The sequence below is a fragment of the Oncorhynchus nerka genome, linkage group LG6 (genome assembly GCF_034236695.1).
Source record: "Oncorhynchus nerka isolate Pitt River linkage group LG6, Oner_Uvic_2.0, whole genome shotgun sequence".
Lineage (NCBI taxonomy): Eukaryota > Metazoa > Chordata > Actinopteri > Salmoniformes > Salmonidae > Oncorhynchus > Oncorhynchus nerka.
This window is the reverse complement of record NC_088401.1, coordinates 52721081-52738539: the sequence shown is the minus strand read 5'-3', so window position 1 is coordinate 52738539 and position 17459 is coordinate 52721081. Positions and strand designations below refer to the sequence as shown.

At 40.3% G+C, this 17459-nt stretch overlaps 2 protein-coding genes across 3 annotated transcripts; both read right to left on the bottom strand.

Moving 5' to 3' along the window:
* Window positions 1-420: 420 nt before the first annotated feature.
* tmem35 (transmembrane protein 35) lies at window positions 421-4551 on the bottom strand. The gene is made up of 2 exons (XM_029661928.2): window positions 4011-4551; window positions 421-1881 (listed from the first exon to the last, which is right to left on the bottom strand). Exons 1-2 carry the CDS (start codon window positions 4128-4130, stop codon window positions 1519-1521), a joined length of 483 nt encoding a protein of 160 aa, XP_029517788.1. The 5' UTR covers window positions 4131-4551; the 3' UTR covers window positions 421-1518.
* A 76-nt stretch (window positions 4552-4627) lies between these two features.
* Window positions 4628-15014, bottom strand: arl13a (ADP-ribosylation factor-like 13A). 2 transcript variants are annotated; one of them, XM_029661927.2, is made up of 10 exons: window positions 14794-15014; window positions 9455-9577; window positions 9263-9333; window positions 8896-9145; window positions 8499-8604; window positions 8027-8235; window positions 6242-6347; window positions 5796-6063; window positions 5530-5637; window positions 4628-5435 (listed from the first exon to the last, which is right to left on the bottom strand). In XM_029661927.2, the coding sequence occupies exons 1-10, from the start codon at window positions 14847-14849 to the stop codon at window positions 5380-5382; spliced, it is 1353 nt and encodes a 450-aa protein (XP_029517787.1). In that variant the 5' UTR covers window positions 14850-15014; the 3' UTR covers window positions 4628-5379. The 2 variants fall into 2 exon arrangements, with proteins under 2 accessions (XP_029517787.1, XP_064875736.1); XM_065019664.1 differs by lacking the exon at window positions 14794-15014 and adding an exon at window positions 13492-13597.
* Between the last annotated feature and the right edge of the window lie 2445 nt (window positions 15015-17459).

Genomic DNA, 17459 nt, shown 5'->3' with positions numbered 1-17459 from the left:
TCCCTTAGTCTTTTCAACCTCCTCTCTCTTTCCCTAAAGCTCACCTCACTTAGCCAATTACCCAACTCTTGAAAATATTAATATTTTCTAAGCCAAAATCTCTTTTTAGCCCCCTCGAGAGACACGCTAAGCCCTATACTTCCTCGACTTCAAACTCGACCCATCTGCCAGTTTGCTTTCCTTCCTACATGCATAAACTGATGTGAAGGTAATGATTTATATACATAATTGTGTGTAGTAGGCTCATTCACTTCAAGGATCCAAGTTCAGGTACTCTAAATTTGCAATGAACTGAATGCAAATCCAAGCGTTCATTCTTCTTTTTACACACTTTATGTTTGGAATGTTTTGCAAATAACTGCTGACTTGAACTGAATTAAAACGATATACACAATGAACACACAGCTTGGAGATCCACCTGTACATTGTTTTATTTAGCTCATCTTGTTTTACAGAAGTATTGTGAATGTTAAAGACCAACTGAACAACTGCTCATCTGACTAAAAACCTCCCTTTATCTACTCATCATTACTGAAGGTAGCACCACTTATATATTAATCAAATACATTTACATTACATGAAGAACCCAGTGGTAATGTTAATACTCATATGAATACTTATCTAATATAGTAATTCAACAGAAAAAAAAATCAAAGCGCAAAATAGACTCACAGATAAACATAAGCCTTTGTTGTCACTGGATGTAAAGAGAGACAGTCTTTTATTAAGAGACAAATATCAAGTCCTTTATTGGACATGTCAATTGACACAGCATTTGACAAAGTAGCTGGACTACTGACTGTGTTCCAGAGACATAGAGACAGCACTAGGCTAACAACCATAGACATATTATGTATGTACATAATTGCTAGCAAAATGCCTTCCTATAGGTCTCTCCTCCATATGAGTTCTTGAACCAAAGTGTTGGGTGCAACAAAGTGATTCATCAATTTGCGATGAGCGAAAGACTTGTCATTTGACCGTTCAATTTTTCTTTGGGGAAAAGGGGTACATTTTCATGCATAGGAATACTTACAAGAAAATCGAATGAACAGGTAAAAGCTTTAACGGAAAGTAATCTGAATTCACTGAAATGATTCTTATTTTACTAATACCAATGGAAATATGTGATACTGTGTATTATATTTAAATAAATGTGAGTCAATATTCACCAACAATATATCTTGAACAGTGGTGATAGGATATGAGTTTGTTTTAAACCATTTAATATGAACTATGCTTAATTGTTGTAAAATAACAATTGAATTCGAGGGATATCATTAGCTTTCTAGCTAAAATGTAAAAAATAGAAAAGTACCAATCTTCAATAGCGGAAAACATTAGCAGTCTCAAAGCCAACAAAGTCACTCAAATTAGTATTTGTGTCAAAAAGAAACATAAAAATATCACTTGTTAATAGCGACTGTGTTTCTTTTGAATCAGAATTGCTACAATCCAAAGAAATACACAAGGTTCCATTTTGCTGTTGCTCTGCCCAGACTAGACGATTGGGCTGGATTAGGACTGCTTGACTTTGTTCTTTTCCTGGACATTGATGTGTTGTTCCCTGCTCTCCTCCCTCTCAGGCCGGTCCTCACTCTGGCGGGCAATGAGCAGTCGGCAGGTGAGCAGAATGCCAAAGACCAGAGCATGAGCGTATCGTTTCAGGGGGTCTCCTACTAGCTGGTGGAAGAAAAGGACCGCCAGCATGACCAGCAAGAGCAGGAAGTTAGCCACATCCTTGGGTCTCCCTGGCACCAACGTCAGAACCACACCACAGCCCACCTCTAGTGAGCCAACGATCTTACGGAGCAGCACCGAACTGATACCCATCTTCTTTAGACCTGGCAAGGCCTTTGCGTAGCTTTTGTAGGCCCTTTTCTAAAGAAAAAAACGTGAGAGAGAACATTTCAGCATTCATTTTCATAGATATCAAAGAGAGAACTTGCTCATTAGTGGTATACTATAGGCTACAGTATATACTTTCTTCGATTTGTAGAACCTGTAAGGAAGTTCCAGTTCTATATCAAAAGTTGGAGTGAGACGATACATTTAATGTCTTAATAGAAATGACGCATTGCCTCTTATCCACCCGTCGTCCCCTTATGCCATAGTTTGTACATCTCAATTGTCAGTAGAAACCACGTTTGTTTAAGCAAGTCAGCCATATGTTTTTTTTTTAAAGGCAGTAAATGAGGCTGAATGAACTGTTTCCCTGCCAGACAAGGCTCCGCTGATAGCCAGGTGTAGCAGTGGTAAGGATTCACTCCATGGTGCTGAAAAGAAAGCTCAGCTGTTGGGAGAGCTTTATGTAGCCCTAACAGTTTGTGGGCACCGTTTGTCACCGTTATAGTGCAATTCATGTTTTGATAAGTGTTGGGTAGTGGCTTTGCTGGCATGCATCTAAACATTGTTTTGTTGTTGTTGAGGTTGCCCCACCAAGATGTACATGCTAAAATCGCCACTGACACTGACAGATGTTTTTCTGTTGTTTTTCACAAAATAGTCTAACTATAGGGTTTAAGAGTTGTACTTGTAAGTAGCCTATGCAAGCACCACCAAAACCACTGTCCTTGATATTGGCCTATTACATAAAATGTTAAATCGTTGGGGCCTCCCGAGTGGTGCAGCGGTCTAAGGCACTGCATCGCAGTGCTAGAGGTATCACTACAGATCCGATGTTTCGCAGCCGGCCATGACCGGGAGATCCATGAGGCGGCACACAATTGACCCAGCTTCGTCCGGGTTAGGGGAGGGTTTGGCCAACAGGGATGTCCTTGTCCCATCGCGCTCTAGCGACTCCTGTGGCGGGCCGGGCACATGCACACTGACAAGGTTGCCAGATCGGATGCACATTGGTGCGGCTGGCTTCCTGGTTAAGCGAGCAGTGTGTCAAGAAGCCGTGCGGGTTGGCGGCGTCAGGTTTTGGAGGACACATGGCTCTCGACCTTCGCCTCTACCTATTCCGTACTGGGACAAGACTGTAACTACCAATTGGATATCACTAAATTGGGAGAAAATGTGGTAAAAAGTACAAAAATAAATAAATAATAATAATACTCAATGACCAAAATATAGGCTAATGAAGGGGCCTATTCACCATATAATAAGAATTACATTAGAACATATATGAATGAAGAGAAAAGCACAGATGAGCATTAACATCATTGGTAGGGAGAGACTCAACATCAGCCCCACACCGGCAGGTGCACCCCTAGCTGATTAAACTCAACTCCACGATTTGCAATGGAGTTGAGTGGGGGCTAGTGTCGGCGGACTGGAGCTCCGACATCACATAAAGGGACGTTTTTAACTAAAACGACTGATTTCAGCACCCAAAGAATAGCTCGAAATTACACAGAACAATGTCGTGATGTCGGAGCTCCAGTCCGCCCACAGTAGTCGCCGCTCAACTCCATCATTAAAGAGTTTAATCGACTGGTCGGCTAGTGAATCGCAGAATTTGACTGTAGAATTTGTTCGAATGCGCTGCCTAGGCTAAAATGTACCTTCAAATACCATTAAGTCATATTTGGCTAATAATAACAAATAATTCGCCATAAAACACTACTGAACAAACGTGTAGGCTACTGTTAGCCTATATCCTAGTCTTATCTTATTTCAAACAAACAGGCCTATTTACCTGTAGCCAATTCATTCGATTTCAATTATGTGGGCTTATCTGAAATGCCTAATGTTAATATTTATTTTTTTGTCATAATAGTCATGTATTTCTATCGTCAGACTTCAATAAATAATTTTGCCTATTATTGGCTATATAATAATGCAGCAGGTACCATCATCTCCTTGCTTGCTTAAATTCATTCCCAAGATTGAAACAAAACATACATTCAAATCATATGTATCAGTTAGATATATGCTATTTTATTTCATGATCCAAATGTGGATCAGCAGCGCACAGCACATTAGAGCCTGAGAGCGTCCATAGCCAAAACAATGGCTTTCGCTTCCAGCTGCAGATGCGGTTTGTTGCTAAAGGTTTTACTTACCATCTCACTGTACGCATCTTTGCTTAATCTTGGTGTGAGCTTTATAGTGCCCATGAAGACGAAAAAAAGACCAAGAGCAAAAGAGAGGGCCACAATTGTTATCGTCCTCGGTGAAGCCATCTTCAGTGTTGTGTGTCCCGATCCCCCCACCAACCTGTGTGTCTCGGCGCGGCCGCTATTTAGTGGAGGCCTATTCACTGAAACAACTGGCTGTAATGTATTCTCTCCTGTGAAGATGCTGAGGGGGGTGGGCTTCTCGAAGAGCGACAAAAATGGCGAAAGTGAATTTGTACACAGGGTTCAAGGTCCAAATGCCCAATTATGGAGCCCATACCAAGATATATTATCAGTTTATATGTAATATAATTATAAAAATTACGAATGGATATTATTTGTACATAGTCCAACAATATATATATATATTTTTATCAGTTTCTTTTCCAGCATGCTTAAGTAAATAATAGCTAATACCGAATGAAATAGGAAACATGGTTACATATGGCTGACTATTAGTTTGGCGCTTGACCTATTGTTTGGACTGTTTTGAATCTGGGTCAAACAACAGAGCATTATCATCTTCAAGGCGAACAAACACGAGCACACTTCAAGGCATGTGGTACATTGTAAAAGGAAGCACGTGATTGTTTATTGTACATTTCAGTTTTGTATTTGTTCTTTCTTCAAAATTGACCTGGTGGTGTTCTCTTAAAATTCTATTTTCCTTTCACTGACCATTTTGTGTTGTTGAAAAACAGGGTCTGTGAGACATTTGTCAAACAGTCATATCAAAAGAAAACGAACATGACAAAAGCATGTCACTTTTTCCATCAAAATGACAATATACACAGATAAACTCTATTCATATTTATGAGGAGGGATTAAAATATTTTGGCCAGTACATTCATCATGTTTGTAAACAACTGTTTACTTATACTGCAGATAATTAAGTAACCACTAATAAATAAATATTTCATATAACATATTTTGGTAAGATAAAATAAACACACATTTCTCAGGGGGTGCATTGTGGATTTGCAGTTCCTGCACAGTAGCAGCGAAGAAAAACATCCATCAAGTATTTTGAAATTGTCCTTCAAAAGCCGTTGAATACTCCAGTTGTAATCCATAAGTTAGAAATGTGAGGTAATTGAATGGAAAAGGAGGTTGTGGAGGATTTGCAGGCAGGGCATGTCTCCCTCTGTCAATCAGTCAGTCAGGTCGATGTCTGGGTGGTTTGCAGGGAAGAGGCTGGGGGTGAGTCACTAAAGTGTCTCAGCATGTTTATAAATCACTGGAGTGCTGCCCTTGCCAGGATAGCTGACTGTGTCGTCACACACTGGACCTAGGACTCTCTCTCAGCCCTCTCCTCTCACTGGCCCTGATTCTGTCGCTCTTTCAGAGCCAAAATGGCTTTTCGGTAAAGATCTATCAAGAAACAGGGAAATCACATATCTCAGACAGTCTCATTTTTTTGTGTTGCATTTCAGTGTGAGTTAAAAAGGAGAGACTTGGGGCTCACCAAAGGTCGCGGAGAGGTCAACTGGCTGGGAGTATGCTCCTGGCATCTTCTCAGAGTTTATCCTGTTCTTTTTCACTTTCACCACTTTTTTCTTCTTCTTCTTGTCCCCTTTAACAAACAGATGAGAAAATGTGAACGTTATCAACTCAGATGCACATTTCAATATTAAAAAGTGCTAACAACATGTTGTAACCTGTTAATACATCATAAAACATGCTCCAATACATTGGAGGCAGATTGAAGTGTTGTTTGAGGAGCACAGCTACCTTTATTCGAGTTGTCTTTGTCTTCGTTGTCAACTGATTCTGGGAGCTCTTGGGTCTCTTCCTTCACTTTGGCTTTACGTTTCAGCTTCCTTCGTTTCGGAGGTATTAGGGGACTGTTGGCCTTCTCTTTCTGCACACTGTGTTCTGGGTCTGCCTCTGTGCTACCTTCCTCCTCCTCCGCATTCTCTCCTTCGCTTTTCTCTTCTGTGTCCTTAATCTTCACCTGTTGTTTCTTCTTTTTATTAAGCCTCTTTTTCAGAGTGCTCTCCTACAATAAACAAGGCTTTTCAGTTCACATATTCCAGCAGTGAAAATGAATGTGCACCTCCAGATCTACTAAAACTAGTAGATTGTTTCACTACAAATAATCAATTGGAATCTTATCAAGATCAAATGGATCTACAACTAAAGATTATCAGTTGATTTGTACATTTCAATGTCTTTACCTTTTTCAAGATGTTTCGAATGGGTTGTAGCGAGGGGGTCTTGGGTCTTAGGTCCCTTTCATGAGGGCTTTGTACTTTACGAAGGTCATTTTTGCTGGCACGGATTCTACACATAGACATTTCACATAAGAAAGGGTCCACACCATGATGCTTTAGCTAACATGGGCCATGTCTTTGCAGTAGTTCATGGATACATTCTGTGAATGCAATATTAACACATTGGCCAAGACAGATGATATCCTGTCTAACTGAAGGCACATCCCATTCATAGGCCCACCATGTCATTTCAACGTGGAAATGTGGATACTAATTGGTTGAGAAGTTGATCAATGAGATTTCAACCTTTATTCACCGACTCCAATAGACAGACAGAAGGTTGTTGAATTCCCAATGTGTTATCACTATGCTTTCAACCATCTAAAAAGGACACCAACGTTCAAATGGAAATACAATGTCAGACATTTTGTATTTATACAACAACGTAACGGGTTATCACTGTGCATTACCTAATAGCAGAAACAAATGGATTGCAGTTGAGATTACATTAAAAGTACATAGTGCAAGTGATCGATGCTGTTCAAGATTCTGCTCAGATTATTACAGCAATTGTGAAGATCTCCACAGACCTGCGAACTTTGCATGCTATCTTGAACTTGCACGCTTTCTATGATTACGTACTGTAAGAAGACATTTACAGTTCCAGTAACCTCAAAATTTGTCCATGGAAGTGTTACTCATTTTAAGGTTGAATAAATACGGTTACATTAGTTTGTAAAATAGCCTTTACTTTAAGCTATTTACTCTTACTACAAAAAGATAATTGAATTGTGTTTGGTTGACATTGTAACCAAATGTCAACATTTAAAGGATATGCTTGGATAATTTCATTTGAGCCACTGGCTTAATCCTATTATTTAACTTGTATTTTTGGTTTATTTGGAGATGTGAATCCAACATATAATTAGTTTACTTGTCTGGAAATCTACCAATCCTCCATCGTTAACACAATGGAAAGGTCAAATGCTTTATCTAAATGTTGAAAGCGTGTGGGCGATGGAGAGAAACAAAATGGTGCAGTTTGAGGCCATGTGGCAGAGAGTGATAGGGCCACTGGAGATGGGGGTGTGAGCAGGTGGGTCTGGGCAGGGGGGATGTTGTGGATGTTTGTGTAAGTCTGTATGTTGTCATTTGTAAGTATATGTTTTTTATTGTAAAACAAAAAAAAACAAAAAAAATCGTTGAGCTATTGTTTAATAAAATATTTAACAATGGCTGTTGATGACTTTGCAAATGCTATATAGGCTTAAAAAGTATAATTGATGATATTTTACCTAATAAGTATTGTTTCATTTAATTTGCCCTGTTAAACCTACCCTTTGGAATGACTTCAATAGCAACAGTGAATATATTTAGTTATTAAGGGATCTCTCAATAATCATTCTCACGATAGCACATTGGTAGTAGTCAGTGACAAAAATCAAAGCTGGGCTTAGTTAAAATCCTGGATGGGAAACCAAATGAATAGCTTTAGATCAACTCTCCAGTAGGAGGTGCTGCTATATGACGTTGAAGTTCTGAAATAGCTTCAAAGGTACAAATTCAACATATTTTATACAGGGTGTGTCTATCTTGAAAATTGTATTGTAACCTTAAATTTCACACTCAAAGCAACAGTTTCCATTGATTACTTTTTAAAATCCACATCACAATACGTTGACAAATTACATTGAAACAACGTTGATTCAACCAGTTTGTGCCAATTGGGATAGTTATGGTCGCTCTTACCTTTCCTCTTTGGGCTTGCGGCTCCTCTCGATCTTCCCACGCCTGTCCCTCTCGTCTGGTGCTAGAGGTCTCCTGTCCCTGATGTCCCTGATTATGCGAGAACAGAGTTCTGGGTAATCCAGATTGACAGCACGCAGAAGCCAGCGAAGACCCCGCAGTGTCTTCCTGTCTGTCCACCTCCGCAGGTCTATTAAGGCTGAGCAAGGCTCCTAGAGCAAAAAGGCACAACATAATCAAATCTATTTGGCCTACATGGATTTCTGTCTGTCTATGTATCTATCTGTCTCTTGAACATAATAAACATAATCTGTCTGTCTGTTTGCCTGGCTGTCAGTTTGTCTGGCTGTCTGTCTGTCTGTCTGGATCTTATGTCTGTCTGTCTGGATCTTATGTTTGGCTCTTCTGTCTGGCTGTCTGTCTAGCTCTTCTGTCTGGCTGTGTGGAGAGTGGTGTGTGTGAGAACTAGACTCACAATGTGGCACAGAGAACGGCTCTGGTTCACCAGTCTCTCCAGAGACAGGAGCTCAATTATCTCACTTCCCAGCAGGGCATTCATCTTGTCTTGCTTGTTGGCCAGCCTAAAACACAACACGGTTTATTCAGTGGATTCAAAAAAGGAAAAACAACTACACTGAAAGCACTAATCAGTTTCGTTAGTGTGCTTCCTTGCCCACTGTACCATGGCAACACTAAGGTTTTAATGTAGGTAGTATAGATTATCTGTCACTTTGTCATGTACATCTCATAGAATATTGTATAACATACGTATAAACTATAAATATAACAAATTTAGCTTTACTTTTTATTTTAAGGTTGATCAAGTATTCTATTCAGATTAACTCAAACTTGATATAAGAATTAGTCCTTACACCAGTAGTGGTTTTCCCGCCACTCTAGGTTGCTTCAGCAGGTCCGTCAGAAGTTCCTTGACCTCTTTAATCCTCTGCCGGTCACTGGAGTCCACCACAAAGATGAACCCATGGACCTCCCCATAGAGATCCCTCCAGGACCCCCGCAACTCCGGGGCCCCACTGATGTCCAGCAGGGTGACCAGAAAGTTCTCCACTCTCAGCTCCGTGCGGACACACCCATGTGTTGGACCCACGTCCACCGGGGGCACTGCAGACAGCGAGAATAGTTACAAGAGGACCTCAGTCAGCCATACGCAGATTTCTGTGTAATGTCTACTGTAATGTTACTGTTAATTGTTTTGTATTGAAGTCACTGTTACATTACCTCTTAACATCCCCCTGACAGTGGATGTTTTTCCTGCTTTATCAAGACCGACCACGAGTACATTGACTTTCCTGTGTGAAAATACGAGACATGGGGCTGGAGTTAGCATATGGAGCAATTTAAGTCAGAGCAGTTGTAATCACAAGTGACTGAGGGACTGTGTTAATCCATTTGAGAGAAAGTCATTCTTACCTGATGGGTTGCTGGAACTTGGAGACCCAGCTGCAGCAGTTGGTTATCAGGTTGAACATGTTCAGTTGTGGTGAAACAGAACAAGGTGAGCACAGCGGCAACCATCTTCTTCTCAGTCCCCACCTGAAAGAAGAGCTCATTATGACACAGGGTCGACGTGCAAACTATAGACTTACAGAATGACCGGTGCTAAGTCAGCTGAGGTAACAAAGGCTACTGTCAGGTGATCAGGGTCAGGGCCAATAAACCCCTGAGGACTTCAGAGCCATTTAGATCTTAATGTAAAAGTCGATCATTTATTTACTGTTTGAAATCTCTTTGACAAAGGTTAGAATTATCTGTGTGGCTATATAAACTTCACTATTAGAAAAAAATACTCTTCGTAGAACGTAAAATGGTTCTTCAGCTGTCCCCAAAGGGGAACCCTTTGAAGAACTCTTTTTGGTTCCAAGTAGAACCATTTTGGTTCCAGGTAGAACCATTTTTGGCTCCATTAGGACCCTTCCACAGAGGGTTCTACATGGAACCCAAAGGGGTTCTACATAGAACCAAAAATGATTCTCCCTGGAAACAAAAAGGGTTCTTCTATGGGGACAGCCAAAGAACCCTTTGAACCCTTTTTTCTAAGAGCATGGGTTATAGTACCTGGCTAAACTAGGTTACTTTGTTTGTACCCACAGTGCATTCCTATCCCTTTCGGGATACACTATTCATTGGGTTTGTGCATTACCTGCTTACTGTATATCCTTTTTGCTATCCCCATAAACTATCCATAAACTAGTCCATCGGTTTCCACCATGGGGTTTGTTTTATTGTTTTACAATGCACAGCATAAATGTATATAGACTCTCAACTACATGTTACGGAACTATGTGGCTGAACTGGCTGGCACAGTCTGATTACATAAAGACACGGTAGCCTACCAGTTGTCTGACAAATCTTTGTACCTGTGTGTAGTCTGCCACAGACTGGTTCTACACAAACAGCAGGTGTGTGAGTGTGTCCATCTTGAGGTGTGCTAAATAAATCCAGCAGGCCTCAGCTCTCTGCCCTCTGCATCTGCTCAATCTCCATAAGCTGCCTAAACCCAGACTAGTCAGGTAGAGCATAAACTAGCAACAAGACTTCAAATGACAGCATGGTTATCCAACTGGTGAGACGCGGGCAGACTTAGTACAAAAATAAAATACACACACACACAGTTGAAGTCAGACGTTTACATACACCTTAACCAAATACATTTAAACTCAGTTTTTCACAATTCCTGACATTTAATCCTAGTAAAAATTCCCAGTCTTTGGTCAGTTAGGATCACCACTTTATTTTAAGAATGTGAAATGTCAGAATAATAGTAGAGAGAAATATTTATTTCAACTTTTCTTTCTTTCATCACATTCCCAGTGGGTCAGAAGTTTACATACACTCAATTAGTATTTGGTAGCATTACCTTTAAATTGTTTAACTTGGGTCAAACGTTTTGGATAGCCTTCCACAAGCTTCCCACAATAAGTTGGGTGAATTTTGGCCCATTCCTCCTGACAGAGCTGGTGTAACTGAGTCATGTTTGTAGGCCTTCTTGCTCGCACACACTTTTTCAGTTCTGCCCACAAATTGTCTATAGGATTGAGGTCAGGGCTTTGTGATGTCCACTCCAATACCTTGACTTTGTGGTCCTTAAGCCATTTTGCCACAACTTTGGAAGTATGCTTGGGGTCATTGTCCATTTGGAAGACCCATTTGTGACCGAGCTTTAACTTCCTGACTGATGTCTTGAGATGTTGCTTCAATATGTCCACATAATTTATTTTCCTCATGGTGCCATCTATTTTGTGAAGTGCACCAGTCCCTCCTGCAGCAAAGCACCTCCACAACATGATGCTGCCACCCCCGTGCTTCACGGTTGGGATGGTGTTCGTCGGCTTGCAAGCCTCCCCCTTTTTCCTCCAAACATAACGATGGTCATTATGGCCAAACAGTTCTATTATTGTTTCATCAGGCCAGAGGACATTTCTCCAAAAAGAACGATCTTTGTCTCCATGTGCAGTTGCAAACCGTAGCCTGGCTTTTTTATGGTGGTTTTGGAGCAGTGGCTTCATCTTTGCTGAGCGGCATTTCAGGTTATGTCGATATAGGACTAGTTTTACTGTGGATATAGATACTTTTGTACCTGTTTCCTCCAGTATGTTCACAAGGTACTTTGCTGTTGTTCTGGGATTGATTTGCACTTTTCACACCAAAGTACGTTCATCTCTAGGAGACAGAAAGCATCTCCTTCCTAAGCGGTATGATGGCTGCGCGGTCCCATGGTGTTTATACTTGCGTACTATTGTTTGTACAGATGAATGTGGTACCTTCAGGCACTTGGAAATTGCTCCCAAGGATGACTTGTGGAGGTCTACAATTTTTTCTCTGAGGTCTTGGCTGATTTCTTTTGATTTTCCCATGATGTCAAGCAAAGAGGCACTGAGTTTGAAGGTAGGCCTATATCCACAGGTACACCTCCAATTGACGTCAATTAGCCTATTAGACGCTTCTAAAGCCATGACATAATTTTCTGGAATTTTCCAAGCTGTTTAAAGGCACAGTCAACTTTGTGTATGTAAACTCCTGACCCACTGGAATTGTGATACAGTGAATTATAAGTGAAATAATCTGTCTGTAAACAATTGTTGGAAAAATTACTTGTGTCATGCACACAGTAGATGTCCTAACAGACTTGCCAAAATATTAGTTTGTAACAAGAAATTTGTGGAGTGGTTGAAAAACGAGTTTTAATGACTAACCTAAGTGTATGTAAACTTCCGACTTCAACTGTATATACAGTCTAATTTTGGAAATATGTTCCCAAGTATTCCCACGCATAATAGAGATGCGATTGTACACAAATGTAAGCATGGTTTGAAATGATGTTTTAGTGAAGTATTATATCTGTGGTCAAAATTTATAGTATACAAATTATGTGTAATTGTGGATGTTCATAAATTCAGTGCACTCTGGCGTTCGTAGATTCAGAGCGCTTGTCAGATTGTCCGTTCTTAAATTCAGAGCGTTTCACTCTCGAGGCGTTCAGAGCCACAGTAGGGTTGATCCAAGCGTTTTGTCACAACTGCAGTCAAGCACCCAAGCTAACTGGCTAAATTTGGCTAGCTACTTCCAGTCACAAATGAGAGAACAACTCACTCTGTCATTTTACTCGCCCTATCAGAGCTGGTTAAGCTGATTTCATGAAATCTAGATAGTGTGTTGTGGTGACTGTAACTGTGCTGCTGGCAACAATTGAAGAAAACAAATTTGTTTTACGTTTTACTGACACCGGTCATATTCAACAGGTTTTGCACATTCGGAAATTCATCAGTTATACTGTACTCTGGCTCATTCAGACAGAGTCCTCTGAAATCGGAGTAGATAGCCAGAGTGAATTTATGTTTCCCAGCCCCTCGACCATCCGCGCAAGAACAAAATCGGCCCAAAATTGATCCCTGACCTACAGAATATATTTTCAATATTCATATTTCTTATTGATACGGTTTCGGGTGTCAGGTGAATTATTTATAAAATAAATATGTTTGTCTCTATACAAATTCCAATGTAGCAATAAAAGGCTATTTAAATTCAGACATTTAGACCATAAAAGTGCAAATTAAGCACGTTGTCAGATTAAAGTAAAAAGAAAAAACTGATTACAATAAAACACGTCACTGACTGCAATGATGAATATTGATATGGTTGAATCTGAAGACAACAGAGTGTGCTTTATTAGTTAACAGTGATAACCATGTGTACAACCTCTTAATGTAAACAATGTGCAAAAGCCTAAATGCATTGCCCATCATATACATTATGCAAAACTGTATTAGTCCATGACAAAATATCCAATCCACACACAGCATTGTTCACTCAAAAACTCGTTCATATTACTTGTTTAATCCCGCAAGTAGAACACTTTCACCACTGTTCTCAGGGGTAAATCTATGAAAATAGAAGCCACGTGAAATGATAGATAGAATATAAATAAAATAAAATCTCAGCATACTTACAGTAGGATGTCAGTGTCCATACGTTTGTTTGAGTGTGTTTCTCTTGTGGCATCTTGTATGTACCAGATAACTAATCAGGGCTCAATAATTCCACTAATCCTGTGGTCACCTCATGTAGGTGGTGCAACCTGGGAAACACAGTGGTAACCTGTCTACCAATCATTCGGGTGTTTGTTAGATCGGCCTTCAACCGGATAGGTTGCTCTACTGTAAAGGTCCAATGCGGCCGTTTTTATCTGAATATCAAATCATTTCTGGGTAACAATTAAGCACCTTACTCTGATTGTTTTCAATTAAAATAGTTAAAAATGAACAAAAATAGATTCTTAGTAAAGATACATTTCTCAAGCTAGAATTTTGCTAAAACTTTCTGGATTTATTCTGAGTGGGTAGGGGAAATCTGAGAACTAGCTGTAATTGGCAGAGAGGTTTGGAAAGCTCTTTCTTATTGGTTTATTAACACATTTGCGCCAATGGTGATCTCACCTGGCAGGCCAAAACTCCATCCCAGCAAAATATGCTGGAAATTCAGGCTGTCTTTTCAAACAGCTCTTATGCTAAAAGGGTATTATGATAATTTTCACAATTTCACAATATTATTCCAACCACATAGTGTGGAAATATTTATAAAATGAATCACGTTTTTGACTGCATTGTGATTTAGCTTGGCCAGATCAGGACACCTGCTCATGGCCAATTTTAACAAAGATGTCTCATGATGTGATTTTAAATTATTATTATTTTTTTTTTACATCTAGTGCCCCTCCTTTAACAATGGAAGAGAGAAATCCAGATTATTGGTACTACCAGAATCCCCTCACATTTAATTGAGTTCAATTTGACCTATGATCTCCTGTGATGTCCATAATGAGTGGATAGAGAGGTGGTATCTTTACACCGATGGAAATAAAACAGGATAAACATTCAGTATGAGGCAAATGTAAGTATGTTTAATTTTATTTTAAGGCTATTATTGACGCCTTGTAACATTGTAACATCTTTACAAGTTAATACATTATTACAATGGCCACTAGATGGCCTCAATTTCTTTGGAACCATTCATATAATGGAGCTGTGATTACGTCACAGTGTGTGGTTTTGCTAAACAAGAGCTGACATAGGGAGGAAAGAATTTGCCCTGCAGTCTGTCTACTCATGACAACAACAAAAAATCTCCAAGCGAACCTTCTTAACAACCCACAACAATACTTACGTATAAAAGAAAATGGTAATTTTATAAACAGTTAGTCCCAGTACAGTCAGTATGGAAAATACAAAGTAAAATCTGAGAGATTTGCTTACTTTAAATGTTTTCCATAACAAGGATAACATATCCTGGAACTGCCCTTTGTGTACATCCTTCATCTCGTTAAGTCATTACCCCAGTGTCCAATCAGGCATGGGCTTCATCTGCTGACTAGACTCATCCGAGGCTCTGACCACTGCGTCAGCTGGCAATGACACACACATAGACACACATACACACACACACACACACACATGCACATACACACAACACACACACAGCAGCAGAAGCAGCAGCAAAGGCTTAGCACAACGTCCTTATGCCCTGCCCTATATACCCATGGCCCCACGTACCTAACATCTCTGAGAGACCTGACAGCTGAATTCATGTCTGAGGGTTATGTTCCCTCTGAAGTCGCTCTGCTTTCGTTTTAGAATGATCTATTAACTAGGGCTACAGAATGTTACCACGGAATAGTACACAATTGAACATCTATATGCCTCTGATGACTGTTGGACGTACTGTTTCAAACTGATTTAATTCGTTTGAATCTTGGCTCAGATTGTCTTCAGCTTTTTGTTCAATGACAGAATAGGGAGTGTGTGTGTACATACAGGGTGGGGTCCTAAAGACCTGCTAGGCCACTAATGTCTTAGTTCTACACTGCCGCCTTCCTTCCAGAAAGCAAACAACCACTACGGTTTGCAGCCACTGACCCACAGCGCTGTCTCGCCACTCACATTCATTAATAATAGGAGGAGGGCCTCCAGCAGACATTCACAATGCAGCTCCCACATCATTGCCTGTCTGGGACCCATCTGGTTACACTGGGGGAGTGATTTTCATTTTGGGCTGAGCTATGGGTAACATTGTGCCTTTGAGCTATTATTGTACTGCGCTGGAAAAACATGAATGTTTAATCTAGATTAAGGCTTTCATATGGAAAACAGTGCCCTGGGATCATAATACGAATTCAAAAATGAGATCGATTTATCATCCAAACTAGTATTATTAAAACAATCTACATAATAGTCTGTATTTTAAGTACTCTGTTGATGGGCACAACATCTTATTTCAAGCTTAGCAACAGTTTGAAATGACTGGCCAGATTGAAGTCAACATTAAATTAAAGGAACCACGTTTGCACTGAGGAGCAAAAGCAAAAGGTGGTCAAAGGAGGCAGATGGGATCCCTCTCATAGGCCGAGCACCAATTCTAATAATCCCTGTTTGCACAGTAGCCCGAGCAAACAGAAAACCGTTTCACTAGGTTCCATTCATTCTAAAGGATGTGATGTAGTTGGTAATTTGTTTATTAAAATGTAGTACCAAGTGTAAATGTAATCCAAATGCAACACTGTGTCAAGTCACGGAAATACAAATCCTCAATTTTGGGGTACGAGCTAGCCTGTCCTTTCACGGAAATACAAATCCTCAATTTTGGGGTAGGAGCTAGCCTGGCCTTCCCATAGCACATGTTGACATAGCAGCGTTCCACATAGCTCTGGTGCTGTAACAGGGCCAAGTCTGTCCTAGTGGTGGCGTGATAGCCTAAAAAGGGAAACAGGACAACTGATCTATCTGTGCTCCTGCCCTGCACAACACACAGGCACTGAGAGAGAGAAGGTTGAGATGTACTGTATATAGCTGGCTGTAGTAGTGTTTCTAAGCTGTCATGATTTGTAGTAGCCCCACCTGCTTCAATAACCTTCTGAAAGTAATTGCCCAAGATTTCTACTTTTTTCTATTCTGTGCTTTTGTGATATCCCCACATTACCATTGGGGCTTTCGTTATAGTTTTTTAGGATCCAAAACAGTGATGGCACTCTTATTGAAAATAGTCAAGTATAAATAGGTTACAAGCATGCACTCTCGATGACATGCACACAGCTGCACGCAGTAAGCGTAGATAAAGGCTCAGGACCCAGGAGCAGTGGGAGGTAGCGCTCACCCTCCAAGACCGATGTGAAGCTAGCCACAATAACGGTTAACCACAATAGTGGCGTTTGCGGTTCGCCTTCAAATGAAAAGTTCCCAATTGAACGTGACCCATTGAAAGTGATGCCATTTGTACTAGATCACGGTTGGGATGTTGTTATATAAATTCAACAAAATACAATAATTAGCTAATTTGACCCCCAAAAAATAATTTCTTTGGACGCATACTTATATTCACTGTACAGTCTTACCTATGGATTGTGTCTCTGTGAAATGGTGTATCAGTCTACTCAGTGACACGCACAGAACATAACCGTGAAGAGCTTACCCAAATATTGGCGTCGTAGCTCTTATTATGTACGACTAGCTGTCGCAATTGGCGTCGGCTAATGGGGATCCTAATCAAATCTATTGGGGGACTTTGTGGTAAATCACCTCCCCAGTCAGCCTATTGTGCGTTTTGGCATTCATATTTCACTGTAGAGCCTTAGATATGGATTGTGGATTCATGGAATTCTGTATCAGTCTACTCAACACAACTGTGAAGGGTTTACACAAATATTAGCATCGTAGCTCTTATTGCAGGTCTTTGACACTAGTGTGAACTGAGACACACTAGTTCACCAGTCAACCTACAATATGCATTGAACATTCATATTGCAATGTTCAGGTTTACCTATGGATTGTGGATCCATGGAATTGGGATATCAGTCTACTCAGTGACACCCACAGAACACAACTGTGAAGAGTTTACACAAATATTAGCATTGTAGCTCTTATTAGGG

Excerpts from the sequence above, each read along its gene's own strand:
- tmem35 (XM_029661928.2), bottom strand. The coding sequence starts at position 4,130 with ATGGCTTCACCGAGGACGATAACAATTGTGGCCCTCTCTTTTGCTCTT. Across the intron at positions 1,882-4,010 it reads AAGATGCGTACAGTGAGATG|AAAAGGGCCTACAAAAGCTA; the intron begins GTAAGTAAAACC and ends TTTTTTCTTTAG.
- arl13a (XM_029661927.2), bottom strand. The coding sequence starts at position 14,849 with ATGTACACAAAGGGCAGTTCCAGGATATGTTATCCTTGTTATGGAAAA. Across the intron at positions 9,334-9,454 it reads AAGTTCCAGCAACCCATCAG|GAAAGTCAATGTACTCGTGG; the intron begins GTAAGAATGACT and ends ATTTTCACACAG. Across the intron at positions 5,638-5,795 it reads CAAAGACAACTCGAATAAAG|GGGACAAGAAGAAGAAGAAA; the intron begins GTAGCTGTGCTC and ends TGTTTGTTAAAG.